Source organism: Protomyctophum parallelum, assembly GCF_964188405.1.
Source record: "Protomyctophum parallelum genome assembly, chromosome: 4".
Classification (NCBI taxonomy): Eukaryota; Metazoa; Chordata; class Actinopteri; order Myctophiformes; family Myctophidae; genus Protomyctophum; species Protomyctophum parallelum.
In genome coordinates, this window is record NC_139700.1 from 27,403,353 (window position 1) to 27,430,392 (window position 27,040).

A 27,040-nucleotide genomic window follows, 5' to 3' on the forward strand; every position below is an offset into this window, starting at 1 on the left:
TTATATAGCCTCCCACAGCTGTGCGGCCAGTGAACAACCTGCCATTCAATCAGGCTTGATTGGATTGATTTGGTGTCAGTGCCTCTCATGAGCCTTTTGACAGGTGGAGATGGATCTGTCATATTTGTCAAATTACTTTCAGATTGATTGGCTATGGTCAGAGGAGCACACTCTAGTTATAATAATAATAATAATATCTGGTATTTATATACGGTAGTGCTTTTCCTCAAAGACGCTTTACATGTGTGGGGGCCAGGGGGGAGAACATGGAAAAAGGACAACTTTATTAGGAGAAAAACAACGAATACAAGATAAGAATTAAAAGCAATAAAACAGTAGGCCTACAAGTAACTAACAAGTTAATATCAAGATTCTATACTTCTGTACTTCCTGGTAACTCACCCCTTGTGTAAAACCTTTTTCCACTGAACGAAATAAAAACGATGTTGAATAAATATAATGAAGGTAATTAATAATGCTAATTAGAAAGGACTGTATAATACTTCGATAGCAGATCAAGAAACTCTGAAATGTAAAAATACGTTTGAAAGTAATCACAGTACAAAAAATAGTTAATAATAGATTATTAAGTTAAGAATTAGCTTTAACAGATTTACTTTTTAGGAGAAAGATCAATATCCAAATGATACCTTAAGTAGGAAATACTTTTAGAAAAAATAAATTAATCCACATAAAATAATTAGAAATGGTTGTCCAGTCAGGAGCTTATGATGATGTTTCAGCCAGATCACTTTAGTTCGGAGAGCACAAAGAATGAATCCACAGGTAACAAGGCAACTCACCCTTTTTTCACCTCCAAGTGACAACTCAATACAAAGTTCTACATTTCATATGAAAGCACAACTCAATACAAAGGCTGGACGTCTGGGCGACACACTGATAAAGCATTACACTTTTGTTTCTCGCCCCCCCCCCCTAGTGTCGAAAAATAAAACTTCTGGGAACTCAGATTACACTTTTGTTTACAACAGGGTCCATTTTCAATTAATCAGAACATATATTGCCAGAAATATTTCATAATATTCCTAATATTTTAATTAAGATACATAATCTACCGGTATTGTATTTGGCAATAATAAAAATAGCCTACAAAGCCTATCAAACAACATGATTACTGAACAATATACACTGATTACAGAATATTGATTGAACACAAGATACACGGATTGAATTACCCAACGATCATGATTCATGCAGATTTGAGTAGCCTACAATAGTTATAAATGTCGTAGGCCTACTGCAGATTATAAATGATTTTCAAGTCTTGCCGTCTGACATGTGCTCATCCGGGTACTGTTGCGCCACCACGGCACACGCACACACGCACTCACGCACAAAATACCAAATCTTTCCTCTTTCATTCAAATACGTTATATAGTTTAAAGAAAATCTCATTTGAAGTTCACTGTGCAGTATAGGGGATCCTGCTATAGCCCATACTAATTCAAACAAATTCCAACATCTACCGTATGTTTTAAAGTTAATAATAAAACATGTGAGCAGCAGAGAGAAAAGCACGTTACAGAAACGTGACATGGAACAAGGACAAAAAGGTTGTATAACCAGCGCAGCGGCTTAAACCAACCGCGTCGCTGCGCCTCTCGTGTTTCTGTGGGAGGAGATGTTATGATTTCAATCTGTTGTCACTTGTCAGAGCCAGCGTTGGATCTGGAATCCTGGATGTGTTGCTGAGTTGGAGAGTTGTCTTTTCGGGATTTGGGCATTTTGCAGCCATCGTTTGTTGTTGTTATTTTTTTCCTCGTACCGAATTGACGACTGAACATTGAAGATCACTGTTTGTATTTGTAACTGCTGCATTGCTGATAAACATTCACCTACACATCAGCAGCGCATTGGGCTTTTTACATGTGATGTCTACTTTTATAACATTTATTTGACCATCACTTCTTTAAAATATTTTTTTGTTGGCGACCTCTCTCGTGATCACTCACTTTGATTGATAATATACCATTATTGATTTTTTTTTGATCGGTTACTGTACATCGTCACATATGCGTCCGCGTCGGCTATAGGAGCATAAACTCAATGGACAAATTCATGGAGCAAGGTTGAAGCGAAATTACACGTTTTCGGAGGTGAGACTAGAGAGAGGAACCTTCCAGGCTTTTGTTCCCTCTTCCTGTCCTGTGTTTTAAACGATTTCCCACAGCACAGGAGACACAAAACGACGCAACACTATGGTCGTTAACACCATCCACTGGTTCCGAAAGGGACTGAGACTCCACGACAACCCGTCTCTGGCGGACTCCATCAAAGGATCTGACACTCTGCGCTGTGTGTACATACTGGACCCCTGGTTCGCAGGGTCCTCCAATGTTGGCATCAGCAGATGGAGGTAAGAAGATAATATGTGTCCTCCAATTGTACTTTTGCGAATCAAAATAAATCAAATAAAACAAGTAGTATCATTTGACAGAATTGTTAATTGGGGTTGAGTCTACGTATAGATAGAGAAAGAAGAAGTGTAGTGTGTGTGTGTGTGTGTGTGTGTGTGTGTGTGTGTGTGTGTGCGTGTGTGTGTGTGTGCGTGCATGCGTGTCACTGTGTGTGTGTGTGTGTGTGTGTGTGTGTGTGTGTGTGTGTGTGTGTGTGTGTGTGTGTGTGTGTGTGTGTGTGTGTGTGTGTGTGTGTGTGTGTGTGTGTGTGTGTGTGCGCGCGCGCGCAACAGGGAAACATGCACATGGTTTGCCATGGATGTCCTCCCAAAAGTACATTAGAGAGAGAGAGAGAGAGAGAGAGCTCTCCTGTTTGTGTGAGCCGGGGACAGGACAGTCTGTGCCCAAGAAGAGTTCAAAGCTTTAATCACTACCGGTATTCGAGTATAGCCTCACCCTGTATTGGAATTTTGGTTCAAATCACACCCCTTCAAAATTACATTGGGATCATAGAATTATCTCCAACAAATTACGTCAATAAGAAATATAAAATTGATTAATCTTTGACAACCAAAATCCAAATGTGATTGTGATTCATCCAGATGGAGATTAAAAGTTTTAAACTCTTGCCTTGGGCCCTGAACCTGGATCCAACCTTTGATAATGAGCAGTTGCCGTGTTAATTTTGTTAAAACTTAATGTGTTCAAAAGATTAAGACTAAATCTGAATTTTCTGTCAAAATTAACACTAAGAATAAAAGACTACGTTTTTTTTATATTTAGTCGACAAAGACTTTCAGAATTTCAGGTGACTAAATAGGACTAGGCTACAACTAAATGGTGAATATATTATTCAGAATTTGCTACCAAAATTAACACTGATAATGAGTGCATTGGTACAATCTTTTTAATGGTCATTGGTATGACTCCGCAGGGAATGAAGCCCTGACCCCTACCTGTAAATGGTAAATGGTGCATTTATATAGCGCCTTTATCCATTGCACTTTACATAGATTGTGCATTACATTCACCCATTCACACACACATCCATACACCGATGGCGGCAGAAACCTTGCATGCAAGGCACCAACCATACCAGCACATCAGGAGCAATTTGGGGTTCAATGTCTTGCTCAAGGACACTTCAACGCTAACTCTGGGGGAGCCCGGGTTCGAACTGGCAACCTTGCAGTTACCATCCACCCATCTCAGGGCAGACACTAATCCAGTGTTTGTTTTTGTAAATTGTAGTCCAACAACATCCCGTCTACCAAAACCCGTCTACCGAAAACACCAACAAAATACAGGGAGGGCAATGTGTTGAAAACTCAACTATATGGTAGAGACTGAGGCTGAGCATCTTCTCAAATGGGAGGTGGTGTACTACTACTGAAGCCCAAAAAGTTTGAGAAGCACTGGTGTAGAAGGAAACTAGAAAATTCGCAATTTTAAAAAATTGCAGAGTGTGGTTGCCGCAGTGGCTTACATATGCCCCTCCCACTAGTATTGCCAGCCAATTACAATTTCAAGTCACGCCTTAGATCATGCGTAAGTCATTCGGAGGGGATTTAACCCCCGAAATTCATGTTTTTGCGACAAACGGTGACATTTCTCGCATTTGCGGCGCCCCCTATGGATGAAAATGGAATTGCTATAAGAACTTGGTTGATTGAACCACCCCGGACATGTGATTGAAATTTGGGATGGATTGGACATTCCGTTCGTGATTTATGGCATTTTTTGTGATATAGGCCCCTCCTACTACCTTCGGAAGACGATTACGGCCGAATGATACGCACTTTCAAAATTCTGCGGCTCAGTTTTAATTGGATGGGTCCAGAGATCACGTGTGCCGATTTCTGTGAGATTTGGACGAAATCTGTAGGAGGAAAAGCAAAAAGTGTGTTTTGGACAAAATTCTAAATGGCGGAAAATCTATCATGGCGGAAATGGGCGTGGCCTATATGGGGAGATGCGTCATGACCCAAGGAATACAGGGAAAAAATAATTTTGATTTTACGACCTACGGTTCAAGAGTTATAAGCCAAAAGGTAAAGTGGGCTGTTATAGCGCCACCATGAGGCCGACCGATAAAATTTTAGGGTTAAATAATTTTAGGGATAATGTTGAATTATCCCTAAAAGTTTTGTAACTATAGTGATTACAGTCTCCGAGGAACAAATACTTGAATGTGAATTTTTGCCTTTTCCCATTCATGTCAATGGGGAAATTTAATTCACTAATAAATTCATATCAATTAAACTATACAACATTTCTCTTAACAAAATACAAGCACACGATTCCCGATTTTTCCGGTCAATTTGACATATGGCTCAAGTGCGTACAGCGTACAGTGTGGGAGGTATAAAGCGTCAAAATAAAGACTACTAATAAAGACTACACTAACAAATAACACTAGAAAATTCGCAATTTAAAAAAATTGCAGAGTGTGGTTGCCGCAGTGTCTTACATATGCCCCTCCCACTAGTATTGCCAGCCAATTACAATTTCAAGTCACGCCTTAGATCATGCGTAAGTAATTCGGAGGGGATTTAACCCCCGAAATTCATGTTTTTGCGACAAACGGTTACATTTCTCGCATTTGCGGCGCCCCCTATGGATGAAAATGGAATTGCTATTAGAACTTGGTTGATTGAACCACCCCGGACATGTGATTGAAATTTGGGATGGATTGGACATTCCGTTCGTGATTTATGGCATTTTTTGTGATATAGGCCCCTCCTACTAACTTCGGAAGACGATTGCGGCCGAACGATACGCACTACCAAAATTCTGCGGCTCAGTTTTAATTGGATGGGTCCAGAGATCACGTGTGCCGATTTCTGTGAGATTTGGACAAAATATGTAGGAGGAAAAGCAAAAAGTTTGTTTTGGACAAAAGTCAAAATGGCGGAAAATCTATCATGGCGGAAATGGGCGTGGCCTATATGGGGAGATGCGTCATGACCCAAGGAATCCAGGGAAAAAATAATTTTGATTTTACGACCTACGGTTCAAGAGTTATAAGCCAAAAGGTAAAGTGGGCTGTTATAGCGCCACCATGAGGCCGACCGATAAAATTTTAGTGTTAAATAATTTTAGGGATAATGTTGAATTATCCCTAAAAGTTTTGTAACTGTAGTGATTACAGTCTCCGAGGAACAAATACTTGAATGTGAATTTTTGCCTTTTCCCATTCATGTCAATGGGGAAATTTTATTCACTAATAAATTCATATCAATTAAACTATACAACATTTCTCTTAACAAAATACAAGCACACGATTCCCGATTTTTCCGGTCAATTTGACATATGGCTCAAGTGCGTACAGCGTACAGTGTGGGAGGTATAAAGCGTCAAAATAAAGACTACTAATAAAGACTACACTAACAAATAACACTAGAAAATTCGCAATTTTAAAAAATTGCAGAGTGTGGTTGCCGCAGTGGCTTACATATGCCCCTCCCACTAGTATTGCCAGCCAATTACAATTTCAAGTCACACCTTAGATCATGCGTAAGTCATTCGGAGGGGATTTAACCCCCGAAATTCATGTTTTTGCGACAAACGGTTACATTTCTCGCATTTGCGGCGCCCCCTATGGATGAAAATGGAATTGCTTTTAGAACTTGGTTGATTGAACCACCCCGGACATGTGATTGAAATTTGGGATGGATTGGACATTCCGTTCATGATTTATGGCATTTTTGTGATATAGGCCCCTCCTACTAACTTCGGAAGACGATTACGGCCGAACGATACGCACTTTCAAAATTCTGCGGCTCAGTTTTAATTGGATGGGTCCAGAGATCACGTGTGCCGATTTCTGTGAGATTTGAACGAAATCTGTAGGAGGAAAAGCAAAAAGTGTGTTTTGGACAAAATTCAAAATGGCGGAAAATCTATCATGGCGGAAATGGGCGTGGCCTATATGGGGAGATGCGTCATGACCCAAGGAATCCAGGGAAAAAATAATTTTGATTTTACGACCTACGGTTCAAGAGTTATAAGCCAAAAGGTAAAGTGGGCTGTTATAGCGCCACCATGAGGCCGACCGATAAAATTTTAGGGTTAAATAATTTTAGTGATAATGTTGAAATATCCCTAAAAGTTTTGTAACTATAGTGATTACAGTCTCCGAGGAACAAATACTTTTATGTGAATTTTTGCCTTTTCCCATTCATGTCAATGGGGAAATTTAATTCACTAATAAATTCATATCAATTAAACTATACAACATTTCTCTTAACAAAATACAAGCACACGATTCCCGATTTTTCCGGTCAATTTGACATATGGCTCAAGTGCGTACAGCGTACAGTGTGGGAGGTATAAAGCGTCAAAATAAAGACTACTCCAGTGAGAAAATAATAATAAAGTGTCACAGTTACAAGAGTCTGGTTGCCCATTCGGGCAACCACACTAACTAGAAAATTCGCAATTTAAAGAAATTGCAGAGTGTGGTTGCCGCAGTGGGCTTACATATGCCCCTCCCACTAGTATTGCCAGCCAATTACAATTTCAAGTCACGCCTTAGATCATGCGTAAGTAATTCGGAGGGGATTTAACCCCCGAAATTCATGTTTTTGCGACAAACGGTTACATTTCTCGCATTTGCGGCGCCCCCTATGGATGAAAATGGAATTGCTATTAGAACTTGGTTGATTGAACCACCCCGGACATGTGATTGAAATTTGGGATGGATTGGACATTCCGTTCGTGATTTATGGCATTTTTTGTGATATAGGCCCCTCCTACTAACTTCGGAAGACGATTGCGGCCGAACGATACGCACTTTCAAAATTCTGCGGCTCAGTTTTAATTGGATGGGTCCAGAGATCACGTGTGCCGATTTCTGTGAGATTTGGACAAAATCTGTAGGAGGAAATGCAAAAAGTGTGTTTTGGACAAAATTCAAAATGGCGGAAAATCTATCATGGCGGAAATGGGCGTGGCCTATATGGGGAGATGCGTCATGACCCAAGGAATCCAGGGGAAAAATAATTTTGATTTTACGACCTACGGTTCAAGATTTATAAGCCAAAAGGTAAAGTGGGCTGTTATAGCGCCACCATGAGGCCGACCGATAAAATTTTAGGGTTAAATAATTTTAGTGATAATGTTGAAATATCCCTAAAAGTTTTGTAACTATAGTGATTACAGTCTCCGAGGAACAAATACTTTTATGTGAATTTTTGCCTTTTCCCATTCATGTCAATGGGGAAATTTAATTCACTAATAAATTCATATCAATTAAACTATACAACATTTCTCTTAACAAAATACAAGCACACGATTCCCGATTTTTCCGGTCAATTTGACATATGGCTCAAGTGCGTACAGCGTACAGTGTGGGAGGTATAAAGCGTCAAAATAAAGACTACTCCAGTGAGAAAATAATAATAAAGTGTCACAGTTACAAGAGTCTGGTTGCCCATTCGGGCAACCACACTAATGATTGGTAAAAAAATAATAATATAGTGTTTTGTTATGAAAACACAGGGCAAAGTAACATTAACTAGTATCAATTGATTATAAGCGGTATCTAGTCAGGGTATTATACTCTGTCTCTGTTACTGCTGGTCATTAAATTGATCACCACTGTAGCCTACTACCCTAATTCTGAATATTTCAGTGCTTTGATTCATAACTCAAAGGCGGCAAGGGCAGTTTTTCAAAAGCGTCATCATGTATTGTATTGTATTGTATTGTGATCTAGAGGCAGTTGCCATGGTGGCGTACCATTATATTTATGTAAGACCGTTTTCCCACTTCCTGCTCTAGTCTCCTGCTTTGTCCTGATCTCAAATAGTCAGCAGCGGAATGAGGTCAGTGTGTCCTTACGTGTGGTACAAAACGTTTCTAGCAGCACACAAACAACAAATGCACTCAGGAACAAAGGGAGTCTACCAACGCGCCTCAAGCCTGGAAGGGCTGGTCCGGTGCTTCACAGGGACAAGGACATACGTTGCAGAAGGAGGACATTTAGAGCCTTTTATTAGGTTCTAGTATACAGGATAACGACTAACGTTTCGACCTACCGGTATGCGGTCTTCATCAGAGTCATGAACAAATGCACCCACACTTACACCCCAGAAACTGTCTAGACTAGAGTACAGTGAGCTCTTACCCTTCTATAGGTTAGTTGAATGTCCTAAATCGAGTGTATATACTCTAACCTACCGGTATATCTGACAATTTATTTAAGCCATTTAGACCCGAGGCTGATTCTAAAAAAACTCCAAACTAAATTTACCAAAAACAGTATGTTGCTATAGCAACAACTCAAAATCCCCATCGGACAACCTGAAAGCAAACTCCACTTCCTCTGGGTCCACGCCCCAAACCTTTTATTTACTTGACACCTTGTTGTTAGCAATAAAAGAGTGACTTATTTACTCCCTAGCAAGATCTCTGGTTTTTAAGTGTGCAAACTCATAATTCCTGACAAAATAAGTTGACTACAAGCTAAATCTATTGCAAATCCAATTATTATTATTGCTATCCTGCTACCCTAATAGAGGGGGTACACGAGCACATGGCCGTTTATCCGTGCTCTATCTCCGACCGAACCACACTTTTACCACACATCTCTCTATGCAAAATAATTTCTGCTTGCTCCCAGAATTAACATAGGCTACATTGCATTTACTCAAATGTCTTATTTACTTTACAAATATTACTTTTGTGAAACACGGTGTTGTTGCGCAAGCTCAACAGCCTACGTCAAAATCGTCATGTTGGGGCCAGACTGGCCAGTCCTTCACAGTGACACGCGTTACATGAACCACGTGACAGGGATGGTTTCTTACCCCTCAATGTCGTGAACGCCCTTCTAAGGCAGCCTGCGCCACGCCTACTCTACACTGCTCCATAGCAGCACGCACAGAGCCCAGCCATCTGAACGAAACCGTCGCGCACAGATGCTTCTGACATTTGCCTGTGCGTGCTTAATCGTTGTACTTCTGAACACATTTGCCTGTGCGTGCTTAATCGTTTGCACGCCCGACACGGCGACGCCTGTGCATTCTGTGCTTGCGTGCGCATTTCCCAACTCTCAGTGATTTATCCACACATCGCCCTGTGTGTGTGTGTGTGTGTGTCGCGTCGCCCTCCAGTGTGCGCTGAACCCACTACACTATCCATTCCATGCACATATTAGTCCTATATTTACTACAGTACGCCTGACAGACAGTGTTGTCGTTAAGCAGCTCGACAATTTTATTATTATCAGTTCTAATGAGGGGCGGGGGTGACATTTGCCATGCATTTGCCATGCATCGAGGATGCGCTAGGATGAGCGGGCCACAGGCCCGCGAAATTCTAGTTATTATTATTACACAGTAATTTGACATCTTGGCCAATTTGAAAAAAAGAGACTTGGCCAGTAGAGGGCAGCATATTCACATTAAAGTGTCTTACTATATTCTCACAGTGGTTCTCAAACATCAGTGCACAACCTTTTCATAGTCAGTGGACAACCTTTTCATCCATGGCACCCCTGAATCACATTTATGTCCTTCAATTTGTCATATTATGGTCATATTATGGTACATAATGTAACACCCCCGCCCCTCATTAGAACTGATAATAATAAAATTGTACTTGACATTTAAAGTCTTTAAATTGTTTCTGTAGCGTGAGGCAGTTGGATGTAAAAGTACATCCCCCAGCCATGATGTACAAGTATACCCCCTGGACATGACTCAGGGCCACTGAGCTGGTACGTATAACAATATCCAATATATTCTCTGTTCACTCCCAGGTTTTTGCTGCAGTGTTTGGAGGATTTGGATGCCAGTCTGCGCAAGCTCAATTCTCGCCTGTTCGTCATCAGAGGCCAGCCCACAGATGTCTTCCCTCGCCTTTTTAAGGTAAGAGATTCTGTGTAAACACTTATCGATGTGTGACAAGCTACAGTATAATGACGCAGCACTCCCATGACATAGTGAAGCGTCAATCAGATCAGATCTCACAATTCCTGCTTGGGAATGGGGGAAAACACATTTTTGCTGTCAGACTGTCAGTTTCGCTTCCTGTTCTTTTTTAATCCAAGCCTATATATTTTTCTTATTTTACAGCACAGCTGAGGCTTAGATGAGATGCTGTAGCAAAAAATACTGTAGTCACGGCAAACTTTGAATTTAAGATCTTCCTAAGGCAATATTTAATCACTGAAATGGCAGAAACATCACTGCAATCTACTGAATGCAGACTTGAGGACATAAAATTGAATTAACCAGTATTGGCTTACAAACCATACTACATCAGTTATGCATCATTTACAATTAATCCTATCAGGGAGGGTCATGAGACTTGCAATTTGTTCTGCATGTTATACAAGGAAAGAATAATATTTACCATGAAGACCAGGGCTTTGAAGCTTTCTATCACTAGTCACTTCCATCATTGCTAAATTAAGTGCTCTGATACAAATATTACAACATGGTAAAAGGTCTGCATTTCTATAATGCCTATGTCCAAAGTGTTTTAACAATCTGCTTTACATCGACACACTGACGGCGAAGGCAAATATGCAAGGCACCAACCAGCTCATTGAGAGAATTTAGGGGTTCAGTCAGTGTCTTTCTCAAGGACACTTCTACTCAACAGAATAATGACTGAGGGGAAGAAGCTGTTTCTGGATCTGGTGTTTGAGGTCTTTAGGCATCTGTAGCCCTTTCGCCTAGAGCTGTGAATAGGAGGGGTGGAACAGTCTGCTGTTGGGGTGGGAGGCATCCTTAATGATACTGAGGGCCTTAGACTGGCAGCACCGTTTGTGGATGGACTCAATCGATGGTAATGAGGAGCCTATAATACGCTATGCAGTTTTCACCACCTTCTGCAGTGATTTCCGCTCTGCAACAGTACAGTTTCCGTACCAAGCTGTAGGTCAATGTACTTTCAATGCGGTAAAAGTGTCAGGTGGGATAGCTTGACTTTCCTCAAGAAAAAGAGACGCTGGTGGGCCTTCTTTAAAGTCTAAACATTGGTAACTAGTGGTAATAGGACAAAAATAGCTAGTTCCATAACAGCTCATCTCTGAACCTGTGTGTGATTCTCTGCTCCACAGCAATGGCGCATCAAGCGTCTGTCTTATGAATACGATTCAGAGCCATTTGGTAAGGAGCGTGATGCCGCCATCCAGAAGTTGGCCACCAAGGCCGGGGTTGAAGTCATGGCGCGGATCTCACACACAATCTATGATCTAGACAAGTGAGTGACCACATGAGTTTATGGAATATCCCATATCAGAATCAGCTTTGTCCCAAAGTGGTCAATCAGAAAGAAAATAGCAAACAAATATTTTGTGATTCGTTGATATGCATAAAATATATATTATCCCCTAAACGTGCTTTTTGATTGTTCCATGTTGTGTATGATATGTCTGACTCTGTTAACCCAATATTTTCGCCCTTTTCAACCTAAAGGATCATAGAACTAAACGGTGGTCAGGCCCCTCTGACCTACAAACGATTCCAGGCTCTCATCAGTCGTATGGACAGTGTGGAAATGCCTACAGAGACCATCACGGCTAAGGTCATCAGGACATGCGCCACACCAGTCAGTGACGACCATGATGACAAATTTGGGGTACCCTCCCTAGAAGAGCTTGGTCAGTTCCCAACTGCTTTTGTTCTCAATTTTTGTTAAGATTGTGGGCAAGATTTTGGCCTTTATTTGACTTTTTTGAGACATCAGTATTGGCAATTATACAATGTGTCCCTATTTCTTTTTCCTTTCCAGGTTTTGAGACAGAGGGCCTGCCCACAGCGGTATGGCCAGGCGGAGAAACAGAAGCACTCACAAGGCTGGACAGACACCTGGAGAGGAAGGTGAGGCATGCATGCAATACAAATGCCAGCCTTTGACTTTCCAAGAGAAAGTCAGCTTTTCATTCAAACCTTTATTTATTCTCGAGAGACATTGAGGTTTCCCTCATTTGCAGTGTCGTCGAGATACAGTACAACATAATACAACATTTTCAAAGCAATAAACAAAAAAACAACAAAACAGAACAGCAACATTTCCTCATTGTGTGATCTAATTAAGCAATATTGCACAAGAGGGTGTGGGTTAACGTGATTATTGCCACGACAGTGATGCGGTCAGGAACGAGACGAAGTCGAGTTCCGCAAGTGTCCGCAGTGTTTTACAACACTATTACATCACCTAATCATAGCAACATGAGACTAGACTTTAGAATTTAATATATTAGCGCCCCTCACTTCACACGGGTGTGAAACTGTACTCATTTCTCATTTCACATCAACAACCAATAGTACAGAGAAATACTGCAACTCTCCCTGAAATGTTCACTGTCTTCTGAACACAACCAGGAGCTTTGGCTTCCATGTAAAATTACCTTTATATCAGGATTGGGAAAGGAGGTTGCACTTCAACAATGGAATTCTTAGAAGAGACCTAAGCCCATAAACCAGGGAGCATATTGAAGAGACCTAAGCCCATAAACCATGGAGCATATTGCAAAAATGTCAAATGGGTGCACATCTCAAATATCAGGTCAAGGATGACAAAACGCTCACATTTCACTTGATTCATAAAGATGAAAAGAAGAGTATATTGTCCTCCTTGAGCTGAAATTGGAGATATTATACAAAAAAACGCCACACTGTCCTTGCTTGCTCTATAAAGAAACACATTTTATTAAAGTTGTATTATTAATTAAAAAATATTCTTTATTGAGCAAACAAAGAGTGTGCTGTATTTATGTAGTCTTTTACATGCAACAGGTCATCAATATGACCATGTCCAACTTCTGGCTTTTGATTTCTCATGATTACTAATTTATTGTTTTCAGGCTTTCCTTAATATACCCACATGTACAGTAAGTTATTAGTCTCTTCACCATCACAGTGTTATATTGTGTTAATGACAGCTATTTGGCTTTGTTGCAGGCATGGGTGGCCAACTTCGAGCGTCCCCGTATGAATGCCAATTCCCTGCTGGCCAGCCCCACAGGCCTCAGCCCCTACCTGCGCTTTGGCTGTCTCTCCTGTCGACTCTTTTACTTCAAACTCACGGATCTGTACAAGAAGGTATGAGAGCAAATAAACATACCATCTATACTGTATTCACAGCTAAAAGTGTATGGTTCAAGTATATTTAACCCTGGCATCCCTATTTTGGACATGTCATTATGTAGTCAAATGTTTAAAAAAAACTGCAGAAATAGCAGATCTGAAAACGGGCAACATGCATGGTGCGACACATCAGCTTGTAGATCTATTTCCCCTATTTGTCGTATAGGACAAAGTTTTAAGTGGTTAACCATTTCCACAAAAAAGTTAAAAAAGTAATTATGTTATTTTCCTCTGCCCAGGTAAAGACAAACAGCTCCCCACCGCTCTCCCTGTATGGGCAGCTGTTATGGAGAGAGTTCTTCTATACCACTGCCACCAATAACCCACGCTTTGACAAGATGGAAGGAAACCCGGTTTGTGTTCAGATCCCCTGGGACAGGAATCCAGAAGCACTGGCCAAGTGGGCAGAGGGACGGACAGGCTTCCCCTGGATAGACGCCATCATGACCCAGCTGAGACAGGAGGGATGGATCCATCATTTGGCGAGACACGCTGTGGCCTGCTTCCTCACCAGAGGAGACCTATGGATCAGCTGGGAGGAAGGCATGAAGGTAAAAACCTGCCTTCTCAGCAGACATCTGTGGAGAATCTGTCTGTGATGCTCTGGGGTTTGCACAGGAAGGGTGTGATTCTTCTCAATCATCTGCTTGTCGTGATTTACATACACAACTGTTCCCCGTGTGGTTGCTTTCTCCAGGTGTTCGAGGAGCTGTTATTAGATGCAGACTGGAGTGTAAATGCTGGCAGCTGGATGTGGCTCTCCTGCAGTTCGTTCTTCCAGCAGTTCTTCCACTGCTACTGCCCTGTGGGATTCGGACGACGCACAGACCCCAATGGAGATTACATACGGTGAGAGACGATGGCAGCGCTCGTCCGGATCACATGCATGTCACAGTGCACTGCCCCTTTTGCAAGCAAATTATCTGTGTGTTCTTCGCATTACATACAGATTAGCCTGCAGGCATTTCAAAGGAGAGCATAGTTTGCCATGGTTCCGTCAAGAGAGCTGTAATGAATCGAGTACTTAGAAGGAATAAAAATAGAAATAAGGCCACCGAGGTTGATTAAGCTGATATGCATGCTTTGTCAAAGGTGGTCAAACATAATTGTGTTTCATGAAAACTTATTTTCCCTTATTCCACATTTGACACTTAAGCCCTGGCCTATAGTAATACTATAATAATAATAAACTAGCCTTTCTACAAGCTCACAACATTGTGAGCTTGTTGAATTCCCCCATTTTGTCCTAAATCTATCATGGATGCCAGGTTGGATTTGGTTAATAATTTCTGTTTGCCTTCCCGCTCTATCTTCATGCTGCTATTTTTATTACCTACCTATAGACGTTATATTCCCGTATTGAGAGGCTTCCCAGCCAAGTACATCTACGATCCGTGGAGCGCCCCAGCGGAGGTCCAGAAGGCTGCCAAGTGTATCATAGGGGTCGACTATCCCAAGCCCATGGTGCACCATGCTGAGGCCAGCCGTCTCCACATAGAGAGAATGAAGCAGATCTACCAGCAGCTCTCCTCCTACAAAGGCCTAAGTGAGAACATGACTCATTGTCGTTTCTTTGTTGCTTGTTTTCTCCGAAAAAGACTCCAAAGTTGTTGTTTTAGTCCAAACCGCCCGGCGTTCAGATGTAAACACTGTGATTTCTGATCGCATCACGCCAGCCATGTTACTAACCTGACGCTGCCAGATGAGGGCGGTATTGGGTAACCATGTTCCCCAACACAGCCTTCATCTGGGATCTCTCAGGGAGTTGAGCTGACAAAAATCCGTTCCGTACCGGACCAATCAGCGTGAGCTAAGGGCGGGATATGTGCGAAACCGGATGTGAAGCTATCTAGACACGTCAATATGATTGGTTGTGTTTGCACGCCCACACGGTGATAGACAGACGGTCCCATCCAATCATCTACCAAGTATCTTGAAAAAAAGGAACAGCCCCGTCATCGAATTTGCTTCCGCGATCCCAGATCCCAATAAGCTGTGAAACAAATTTGTGTAGCAAGCTTCTTGGATCTGGCAGCGTCAGGTTACCATGTTACTGCTTGTGGTGAAACCTGAGACATGTAGGTTGGTGCTCGAAAAAGCTTTTGCGCCTCTACTCGTTGTATTGGGATGTATTGACGGTAATAGAATGGCGCCTATATAGGGTTTATAGCTGGCTCCCTGCGGTCATTTCAAATGGCCAGCAGGAGGCGCTGAAAGTGTTAATATATTACTGCCCCTCACTTCACACAGGTGTGATTTTTGTACTCTGCAGGCCTATTGGAAACAGTACCCATGAATGTGAACAATGGGAGAAGTAATGTTGGAGGAGTGGTTACGGCGACTGGCCTAGGTTCACGGGCATCTACTGACAACCTTTCCATGCAAATGGTATCCTCTCAAATAGGTAATGTTGGTCTTCTCACTGGATAACAGACAGATGGCATGATGCATAATGTTCTGTAGCAAATCATGAATAACAATTTAATCAATTTTCTCGTTTCTTTTTCCTGCAGTTAGAAGACAGTCCAGTCTGAAACGACGCATTGAAGACCCCACACCAGTGAATGGTTCTAAAACCTGTCGTAGAGCAGTCACCACCTGCAGTGTGTCCCAACCTGACCCACAGTCTGTCTGTTCTCCTGCTTCTGTCTTAGCATCAGGGGACACAAATAAACAGTAGTCATTTCTGGTGATGACGATAGCCCCTTTACACCTTTTTTTAAGTGGTGCAACCACTTCATTACGGAGCTTTGTGTGTCTCTGGCTGGATCTGTCCCTGGCTGGCTGGCTGGGTCTGTCTGAGCACGAAAATAGCGTTTGGTTGGTTTTCACAACCAAGTGTCACTGTTGCGCAGCCTAACACACACACATGAACTGTATAGTATATATGATGATTTCGGGTGTGACAGTACAGTAGAGGGACCCCCTGGGGACCCCCACACGGCAACTCTGTCATTTTTCACAGGGGCCGGAACTGGCCCGGCCCCCTGGGCGCGTTCCTGTGGGTCTAGAAGTTCCGTGGACCCCCCGGGGACGCACCAGTTACTTCACACGGGTGTGATTTTTACTTCTCTGGAGCACATTCACAACGTGGGTTGTTACAGGGAGTGGAAACACCCCCTGTATAATGGTATGCCCCAGCAGCACTGGGGGAAGTTGTTATGTTTACATCCGGGGGCTTCAGTCCGATTACAGTCATACTACTACTACTGTCTCGTGTCTCTTGATTGATACATACACAAACATGGGTCCTGCTTCATGTCATGTCTAAAGATGCAGTACAATGGAATTACTAGTAGTGATGGGAGATTAATCGGCAAACACATCGGTATCGGCCGATTCTAGTTGTTTTTTTATAAATCGGCATCTGTCCGATTGTCTTTACAGATAAACAAGCCTAAAGTAACAGCTTGAACAGATCTACAAGCTCACACTCCTGAGTAGGGCCTAAATTAGGTGCCGTGCCGAAATTAGCCGCCCACAGCCCATGAATGGTCCTGGAAACATCCACAGCCCGTAAAACACATTGGTCTTGTAGTCGAAAAGATTCTCATTTTTAATTTATACGTTTTGTACATTTTGTGAGGATCACTTGTAATATTAAGGGAGTCACTGATACTCCAAATTGCACTTTCAATGTATATATATATGTACTCTTCCATTTGATTGTAAATGTATTATTTTTGTATAATAAATCTTGAAATGCTATGAGTATAAAAGATGTGTTCCACCAATTTGTTGATGCTCCTAATCCTTTTGATTCTGATTGTTTGTTATAAACACTACAGAGGACAGTTAGCAGGTTCATAACATATTTGGAACAGTAAGGCCTTTAAACTGGATCCTATATCGTTTATCAGGAATAGTCAAAGTCGTACGATTAGTCACACACGTTACTGCAGTGAAATTTGTTCTCCACATTTGACTCATCTCTTGGAGTGGTGAGCTGCTTTCGTATTTTGTGCGAAGGTCATTGAGAAATGTCCTCAGAGACGGCCTTGTTTCTGTACATTTCGAGAAGTTTATTTGTAGGCTACGGACTCGAGCATCCCCCAAAAAAAGCTACTTTTTCATATCGCGTCAAATATGAACTGTGTTCTATCCTTACACCTGGGAAAAACTGAATCCATTCTCTTCGGATCAAATAGAAATCTCAGCAAGGCAGATGGCTTCTTGGTTAGAGTGGGTGACAATATTATCACACGAAAACCTACCTAGGTTCCATCCTGGAGGCCAATCTTTCCGGTGATAAAATGGCCACCAACGTAATCAAAAAAGTCAATCAAAGAACAAGATTCCTTTACAGGATCTCCTCACTGGTCAACAAAAACACCTTGAAGACCTTAACAGGAGCCCTCGTTTCTTTGACTATGCATGCAACTCTTGGTACCACAGCACCTCAAAAGCCCTTAAAACAAGGCTACAGACCTCCCAAAACAAACTGGTCAGGCCCCTGCCCACTTTGACAGGCTGGGATGGCTTAGGGTCGACGACAGAGTACAGCATCTTGCAATGGGTCTGGTCCACAAGATTCGATACACCACCAAGATACCCATGTACCTGTCTAAATACTTCCTTAATGTAAACGAAGTCCACACCCACAACACCAGAGGGAGTGCAACAAACCATGTACAACCCAGATTCGGCACAAACGAGGGACTAAATTATTTTCGCTCCTATGCCACCAAAATGTGGAACGCCCTACCAACAGTCATTAAGACATGTGAATCCCTTGACTCCTTCAAAACCGCTCTCAAAGGGCACCTACGGACGGCTGAAATTCGAAACTGGCCCCCGTAAAATCCGAATCCCCCCCCCCCTTTTCCCCTCACTGTTTCTTTTCCCTTTTTGCTTCCTTTATGATGAATTCCTGTTCTGTTCTTTAACTATATAGAAGTGTCTATTACGTCTCTAAATGTTTTGATGAATTGAACATGGTGGACCCTGTTGTAAACAAGTGTAATGCTTAATTGGGTCGTCCACTCACAGTTAACAGTCTTTGTATTGAGTTTGTGCTTGAAATGTAGGCTACTGTAATTCTGCAAACTAGTTAATAAATATTTCAATCAATCAATCAATCAATCAATTCTAAAAATAAACAAATGATCGCTGTTGTATTATCTTAAGTACTGGACCCTCGTCTGGTTCTGACAGACCGGTCTTGTGTGTGTAGGCTGAGGTGGTGTGTGACGACCCGGTTGAATCATTCCTTGGTCCGGCGGCGGACAGACGGACGGACAGGCCCGGGAGAACATAACATGACACGAGACTGTATTACGCTAAGACGTTCACAAAGTTTATTACATACATACAGAACATAATAGCTTTTGGATCCTCATGTCCTAATGACGTCACTGACTAGACATCACAATCTAGCTGCCTGCAGCACGCTGACCTTGCTGCAGCTGTCTCCACTCCAGGAGCTAACTATAAGTATGTTACAGTTCAGGCAGTAGGCCTACACAATACATATCAAGTACATTGTATATTCACGTACAAGTACATTGTACAAGTACACAGCGGTTTGACTCATATGAATATGAAGAATCAACTGACTGAAGCATAGGCCTACTTACAGTCATTATTACACACACACTGCACACAAAATGAAGTGGAAACCGAGCTACACCCTAACCATCTGGCCATTGTACCAAGACATCAGAGACACATACTTCCCACAGATTACAACCACACACGGAGATTTTGAAAACATGACCAATGACAAAAAACTCCCATATCTGCTGGGCGAAGTAGCCTACAACAATGTGCAAACACAGCAGCAAGATAGTTGCTGTGATAGGAGAAGGATAATAATGGAACACAACCACCCTAAAGACTAATCATTGTGTATATTCCTGCACTATACCTGCATCGAGTGATCTTGGTACATAGAATTTGATCTATTGAAGATTCTGACCTTCAAAGTAGGCCTACATAATTTTTGTTTTGATTGTATTGCTGTATTGTTATTGTTCTTTCTGCTTTGGCAATGTATTGATTGATTGAAATGTTTATTAACAGTTTGTAGAATTTACAGTACATTTTAAGCACAAACTCAATACAAAGACTGTCAACTGTGAGTGGACAACGCAATTAAGCATTACACTTGTTTACAACAGGGGTCCACATTGTTCAATTCATCAAAACATTTAAAGACATAGGCCTACAAATAGACATTTCTATGTAGCTAAAGAACAGAACAGAAATTCATAAAATTCATGTAAACGTATGTTTTCTCATGCCAATAAAGCCCTTTGAATTGAATTGAATATTACTACAATACTACCTCATCATTTAATTATTCCAGGCATCCGGTCATTATGGCACGCCACGAACGTAAGTAGCCTAATGGTCAGTGGTCACTACAAAGTAAATATTACGTCATCGATGTAGGACAGCCTCCTTAAACACAGCGGTGGTGTTTCACGCTAAATGACTGTCACGGATTATGGTTTGAAACGTGCTGTCGATAATAATTAAGCATAAAGCGGGTGCTGTGGGGGGGGGGGGTTAACTTATAAAAGCAACCAGCATGTTGTGATGTAGTGTGAACTCAGTCCTGGTCCTTCTCCTCACTGGATACATGTGGAAACATTCTGTTGAAATGGCTCCAGCGAAACAGAACCCCAAGAAACCCGTCCGGCTCATCGCTGCAGCTTGCAGGGACATGGGGATCGGCAAGGATGGACACTTGCCCTGGCATCTCCCGTAAGAGTTATATTAATATAATTTAATGTTTTAATTAAATATAGGATTTAAACCGTACGCTGCAATCGGCAACACATATAGGGACATTTCTGACATTGTAATTAAAGTAGACTAGTTTGTTTATTGTAATAGGACCATTTCTGACATTGTAATGAATGTATAGTATATATGTCAGGGCTGTTATGTTAGTGTCAACTGTCTCCTGGCAGACTCCATGGATTGTCATTTCGCCTGGAGTTGGTAGCCTATACTCAAACTACCACAATTCACCAGAACACAGGAAATTACATCTACGTTTAAAAAAGGTTCTGGGGAAAGATCGACTACCAGACCCCCTGCTTGGGGTGTGCATCATACTGTTCACTTAATAATGAATGGATATGATGGGGCTTATGTTTTAGGCATCATACACACACATCAAACACATGTTCTGTGTCTTGTGACTGTGTTTAATGGCTGCCATAAACGAAAGCAAACGTGGTTCCCAAAGTGGGCATAGCCAGGGGGTCCGCGAAATAATTAATATTTTTTTGAATTATGGTATGTGTGAGATGTGATCTTAGTGCCATAATCACCCTTTTTTTTATCATATACAAGTCGGTTATTGCCATAAAAGGCTCAAATCACATAGCATAGACAGACATAAAGAGAATAAGAGCTATACGTCACTTATCTTTCCCACAACAAAACATGGCATATTTTTGACATAGTTCGAATGGTGATTAATCATGATTAATTAATTTTCAAGCTGTGATTAATCAGATTAAAATGTGTAATCGTTTGACAGCCCACATATTATATAAAATAAAATAAAACTGACCATTTATGCCATTATATAAATTAAAGTATATACACCATAGTTTGTTGTTTATTGTAATTGTTGTTACATATTAAAGGTCTGAGTTCCAGTTCTTTGTGAAGAATGTCACAACAGTCTCCCGACCAGGTAAATATTATAAAAGTTATGCAAAAGTAAACTGACTTTATATGTATATCATTCATTGCTGTGGCACACAGCAAAGCCATGTGCAGAATAAGCTATAAATACACTTAACACTAGTTGCACACATTACACATGCATGCATAACTGCACTGCACATGTGTTGCAGACTCAAACTAAATGATTTACTATTACTGTACATGTCCTGCATCATGCACTGCACACTGCACAGAGGCAGTGATTTAATGCCTAGTTGCCTTGAATTATGGCACCAAAGTGACCAAACCATTGTGTTCCAGTATACTAATGACATGTTTCGCATCATGTGAGCCTGTGAGGCGCTATACTGTGCTTACTTGGATATTGCTAATAGTATAGTACTGCATTCAGAAGGTAGGTGTGAAAATGGAGGAAATATATGGTGATTACAGTTAATACGCATTAAATATGACTACCAATCCATAAACAGCCCTCTTTCCATCTCAATCCCCAGCCCAGGTTAAAGCTGTCAATAGATGAGTCAAAAGGGCATGGAAGTGTGTATTGCTGCGTTCACACTGGCAGATGCAAAAGATACAAAGATGCATATTTGTAGCTTTGTATCTTTTGCAGCAGCTACAAAAGTCAGATTTGCTTCGTAGCTTCACAACGCTGGCTTCCATTGAAAATGGCCTGAATGCAGCACGTGTGAGAGAGATGAATGATAGAGGGTTGGCCTTCGCCAGGGCTGTGCATTGTCACCTATCCTGTTTGTGATTTTCATGGACAGGATCCCGAGGCGAAGTTGTGGCGGGGAGGGTATTCGGCTTGGTGAGCTAAGGGTTGCATCACTGCTTTTTGCAGATGATGTGGTCCTGATAGCACCATCGGTCCAAGACCTTCAGCTCTCACTGGACCGGTTCGCAGCCGAGTGTACGGCAGCTGGGATGAGGATCAGCGTCTCCAAATCTGAGGCCATGGTTCTCAGCAGGAAACCGGTGGATTGTGCAGTCCGGGTAGGGAATGAGGCATTACCCCAGGTGAAGGAGTTCAAGTATCTCTGGGTCTTGTTCACGAGTGAGGGGAGTACGGAGAAGGAGATCAGCTGGAGAATCGGAGCGGCAGGGGCGGTATTGCAGTCGCTGTACCGCACTGTTGTGACGAAAAGAGAGTTGAGCCAGAAGGCAAAGCTCTCTGTCTACCAAGCAATCTTCGTTCCTACTCTCACCTATGGTCATGAAGTGTGGGTCATGACCGAAAGAATAAGGTCGCGAATACAAGCAGCAAAAATTAGTTTTCTTCGACGGGTGGCTGGCATCTCCCTTAAGGGCAGTCCATACTGTCTCCGACCATCGAACTTTTCGTCGGAAAGCTCCGGTACAACTACAACATGACGTGACTCTGACTGATCTCAGTCACAGTGTTATGATGACCAACAACCAGCAATCAGTGTAGGACTGTAGGTGGTGAAAAAGGCAAGCATTACAGCAACTAGGTTTAGTTGAGCATACATCAATGCATCAAAGTTCGTTCAGAATGTGAGCAATTGTTTGTCTAGTGACTAGTCTATATCCAATCCAATTCACTTTATTTATAAAGCACATTTAACACAGAGTTGAAACAAAGTGATGTACACAAGAAAAATACTAAAATACAGAGGGCGAAGCAAGTGGGCGCTACAACGGAAAATGACCTATCCCCCCGGGATAGGCTTTGATTTAGGGATCCTGTAGCGCACAGGGAGACAGTATAGGGATGCGAGAATCCGGGAGATGTGGTCATACTTCCGTGCCCCTGTTAGGAGGCGAGCGGCCGCGTTTTGGACTAACTGTAGTCGTGACAGACAGGCTTGGGTAACACCAACATAAAGTGCATTACAGTAGTCAAGGAGGGTTGAGATAAAAGCATGTATAAGACGTTCAAAATCATAAAAGGTTACAGCAGACTTGACTTTCGCTAAAAGCCTCAACTGATAAAAACTAGATTTAACAACAGAATTGATCCGTTTGTCAAACTTAAAATCACACTCCAATTTGACACCAATTTTTGTGACCACCGGTTTTAAAAACGGTTGCAAGGGGCCCAAATCCAGAGAGGAGGTGTCACAGGCAGTGCTGGGTCTGAACACCATGAACTCTGTTATAGTTTCATTAAAGTTTAGAAAGTTCAGGGCCATCCATGCTTTTATGTCTTTCAGACATTCTAGCAGTGTGTTCAGGGAGGTAGTGGGATCTGCAGCAGTTTGCAGGCTGACTGCTTTTACCAGGCTGTGGCTGGTGACTGGTCATCAGTGATTGCTGATTAGTTAGTGTTTGCTGAATGCTGTGTGACTAGTCAGGCATCCCAACCCACAGGAATGGCCAACTTGTTTGTGAATGCAATGCTGTAAGGAATGTGGGCAACCTCATTGCCAAAGCTGGTTGTTTTCCGGTCAGCTGTAATTCCAGGCATGATATTTTGTTCTTATCTCTCTACTGTACCTATACCATTCATGTAGTTCATGCATACCACTGTTGATGGCTGCTACAGCACCTGCATTTTTCCCTAGCCTGAATAATCCACCAGAACAAATGAAATTCACTCTGGCAGATTATTTTGGTTTCCAGGCTAGAACGGATCAATAAAATGTCTGTCTTGTCTCTCTTGTTTGTCTAAAATGTGATTTGAACTCATTAACAACAGGAAGGATGAACGTGGTGGTGTGGGGGAGAAAATGCTGGTACTCCAATCCAGAGTGGTTGTTCCCAATGGCAAATGTTCTGCATGTGGTTCTGAGTACGACTCTGAGGTGAGATTATACTCTGTCACATGTCCCATGCATTTAAATCCGGTAGCATACAAAGTGCATCAAGTCATAGGAGTATTAAATGTGTTTTATAGAGAAGCGGTTCCGTGTTCACTCAGTCTTCTTGTGTTCTCCTTAGAACGGTTCCAGACAACGCCCATTTCCTGTGTCAGGACTTCGACAGTGCTGTGCACCTAGCAACATCGCCTCCCCTCTCTGACCTGGTCGAGACCATCTGGGTTGCAGGGGGGACTCGGGTGTACAAGGTAAACTCCTGTCCTTCTGCAACTTGTCTGTTCAGTGTTTACCACTCCTTATCCTACTGTATTGTAGCACCACTGACCCTATCCTTAACACATCAAATGCGTGAAACGTATCCATACGCTTTTTATATCTCGATCACGGTATGCGCATAGCGTATCTATACGTTTTTATGTTTTTTTTAATGATTACTGTACTCCATCTTTATACGCGCCCGGACAACATAGAAAATAACACCGATCGGCTCTACAAAGATCCGGTATGTGATCCGGGAGTTAAAAGCCCCCCCCTCCTGAAAAGAGGTCTGGTCTATGCGGGCAGGCCGCATCCATTGAAATTTTGCTGTCGCTTTATTGTAGGGTCCCTGTTCATAACTATATTTTCGTATGGGAATTTTGGAACGCGGACATAAATATGCTCACTAACATCGTATCTGCGCCGTTTGATGGCCTGTTTTCCTTTGAGGGCTTCTGAAATCGTGAACTATAAGTACCTATACAAACCGCTGCGAATATCTCCTGTGGTGCGGAAGCCGTTAAGTATTTTTAATCTTTGTTTGACCGATTTGGTCGCTTTATTTCTTCTTGTTTGTTTACCGTTTATTGTACCGCCTCCCGGTGTGCGGTTGGCTTGTGCGGCTACGTCCCTGCCTCTGATCTGCTCTGTCATAGCTATAGCGCCACTAGCTAGCCAGATAGGCAGTACAATGAGGTGTCAATAAACAAGGAAGGAAGAGAAGAATCAAAGCGACCAAATCGGTCAAACAAAGTACTAAAAAATACTTAAAAAGTAATTCAACACGCAGGCACGCACGCACAAACACGCACACACACACAGTGATTGCTGGCTATTTGGTTAATGTATGTTGTCCTCCATTTGTAAAATGGGCGGAATTATTTGTCATAAGCTCCCATTACTTGCAGTTTTCAGTAAACAGAATAGAGATGGACTTACAACAACACATTGCATTGTGATACATCTGGTATTTTAGAAAATAAAATAATCAATTAAATCAATGACTGTTGCAGCAACAGTACAGTATGTGTACTCTGTCTCTATCCACTGACTTAAACTGCATATCGCCTCTTCTTTCGATCAGGAAGGACTAATGCATCCATGGTGTGACTTGGTTTACCTCACAGACGTCATGGGTGACTTCGACTGCGATGTGTTTTTCCCAGAATTTGACAGAGATGTGTTTAAAGTGCAAGAACGGTATGTCTACCAGCTCATTCCCTGTACCATCAATGCAGGCTTTCCTAACCCAGAGATTGATAAGAACAGGAAGTTCTAAAAAATAAAATATATTATAAAAATTAAATGAGGGGCGCCCTTATCATATCATCATACATCATCTCATGAACAACTGAATTTCTTTCATTGTCAATGGCAAATATAAGACACGCCCCTCAAAAATCACACCCGTGGGAAGTGAGGGGCGCTCTTATCATCGTACATCATCATGACGTAAATTAGACACCAAGCCGATTTGCTCAGACACTGTGATGTAAAATTCTCCATTCATTGTCAATGGGAATTTAATGTTTGTGTAGGACAACAATCACACTGCCGGGGAAACTCCCCCCCTGTCAGGAGAAGCAGCTTGGACTCCTCATGCATAGAAGCATGAAGTCAGTCCGCTGCCTCCACAGGTTGGCAGAGGAAGTGTAGCGCCCAGGATTTAATAGAATAAAATAAAAATAATCGAATAATCAAAATAAAAACAAAAATATAAACAAGATGGGGTCTAAACGGTATCATTTTCATTGTTTGATTTGCATTTGTGTGTAATCAACTGCTGAAACTGAGAATCTCTTTGTTTCCCATTCAGATTCCCTGGTGTACCAAGTGAAATTCAAGAGGAGAATAGCATTAAGTACAAGTTCCAAGTGTACAAGAAGGAGATTTGTGATGCAGGGGAGACACTGGACTGAGTTATTGGACATAGGCTACTGTATTGTCTCAAACGGTTTATACGAATGTACGAATGCCAATGGCTGTTTTGGAACATGGAACACATCTACCGTTTTGACATAAGATATAATGTTCCCCCAACAACCACACTATTGGATGGATCCTTTGTATACAAGATTGTAACCTTGTATACATTTTACACATTGTTGGTTTGGAGTGATCATTTAATTACAACATACTGTAGGACCTCACCCATCATATTATTAGCCCCTCACAGGGGAATTTTACTTTAAAACACCCCTGGAGTAATTTTCACATCTATGTTCTTATGTATTGGTACGTTCTTGATTCAATATTTAGAAACTGTATAATATGCTATTAATTTAATCAAACACACGCCCCCTCCTAATATAAGTCTAAATTAATATCAAACATCTAAATATTTAATCAAACATCTCAAACGTAAAAACAAAAGCCCAAGTATATTTTAAAGTGAAATTGTGTATTAAAAAGTGTTGTCCTCCCAACCCCCTGCTGCTACCTATCCACATCTCTGGTTATTATTGTTATGCTGTTCTTGTTTGCAGGAATAGTCCAATATTTGTATTGAATCATTGTCAGCATGTAGTCAGTGTTCTTCAGTGCTGTGGATTTCGCAGGGTACTTGTTAATTTTCCAGGTTGAGCCTACAGTACTTATGTCTCTGAAAAACGGATAGGTGAACTATAGTAGTTTACTGCAAATCCCAGGTATTGGGACTACAAAGAAAGTATTTATCTACAGTTCAGGGGATGTATGCAGTGTGCATACATGAAGAACATATTTTCCGTATTATCAGAAAAAGCATTACATTGTTACTGCATTGTTGAATACATTAAAGCATTTTATCACAAATTGTTGTATTTCATTACTTCAGTTCAAATAGTCTTTG

At 41.7% G+C, this 27,040-nt stretch overlaps 2 protein-coding genes across 2 annotated transcripts; both read left to right on the forward strand.

Annotated features, from left to right (window-relative positions):
* The first annotated feature begins 1,626 nt into the window (after positions 1 to 1,626).
* Positions 1,627 to 17,230, forward strand: cry1b (cryptochrome circadian regulator 1b). The gene is made up of 11 exons (XM_083762501.1): positions 1,627 to 2,377; positions 10,183 to 10,291; positions 11,491 to 11,633; positions 11,849 to 12,033; positions 12,165 to 12,253; positions 13,337 to 13,477; positions 13,762 to 14,073; positions 14,220 to 14,371; positions 14,866 to 15,068; positions 15,795 to 15,926; positions 16,036 to 17,230. The coding sequence occupies exons 1-11, from the start codon at positions 2,220 to 2,222 to the stop codon at positions 16,200 to 16,202; spliced, it is 1,791 nt and encodes a 596-aa protein (XP_083618627.1). The 5' UTR covers positions 1,627 to 2,219; the 3' UTR covers positions 16,203 to 17,230.
* A 2,824-nt stretch (positions 17,231 to 20,054) lies between these two features.
* Positions 20,055 to 26,191, forward strand: LOC310856909 (dihydrofolate reductase). Its single transcript, XM_083762443.1, has 6 exons — positions 20,055 to 20,230; positions 21,127 to 21,176; positions 23,832 to 23,937; positions 24,074 to 24,200; positions 25,295 to 25,410; positions 26,027 to 26,191. Exons 1-6 carry the CDS (start codon positions 20,106 to 20,108, stop codon positions 26,127 to 26,129), a joined length of 627 nt encoding a protein of 208 aa, XP_083618569.1. The 5' UTR covers positions 20,055 to 20,105; the 3' UTR covers positions 26,130 to 26,191.
* Positions 26,192 to 27,040: the final 849 nt, after the last annotated feature.

Coding starts and splice junctions, on each gene's coding strand:
- cry1b (XM_083762501.1), top strand. CDS start 2,220: ATGGTCGTTAACACCATCCACTGGTTCCGAAAGGGACTGAGACTCCAC. Junction 13,478..13,761: donor TCACGGATCTGTACAAGAAG/GTATGAGAGCAA, acceptor TCCTCTGCCCAG/GTAAAGACAAACAGCTCCCC. Junction 15,927..16,035: donor AATGGTATCCTCTCAAATAG/GTAATGTTGGTC, acceptor TTTTTCCTGCAG/TTAGAAGACAGTCCAGTCTG.
- LOC310856909 (XM_083762443.1), top strand. CDS start 20,106: ATGTGGAAACATTCTGTTGAAATGGCTCCAGCGAAACAGAACCCCAAG. Junction 20,231..21,126: donor CACTTGCCCTGGCATCTCCC/GTAAGAGTTATA, acceptor TACATATTAAAG/GTCTGAGTTCCAGTTCTTTG. Junction 23,938..24,073: donor GTTCTGAGTACGACTCTGAG/GTGAGATTATAC, acceptor TGTTCTCCTTAG/AACGGTTCCAGACAACGCCC.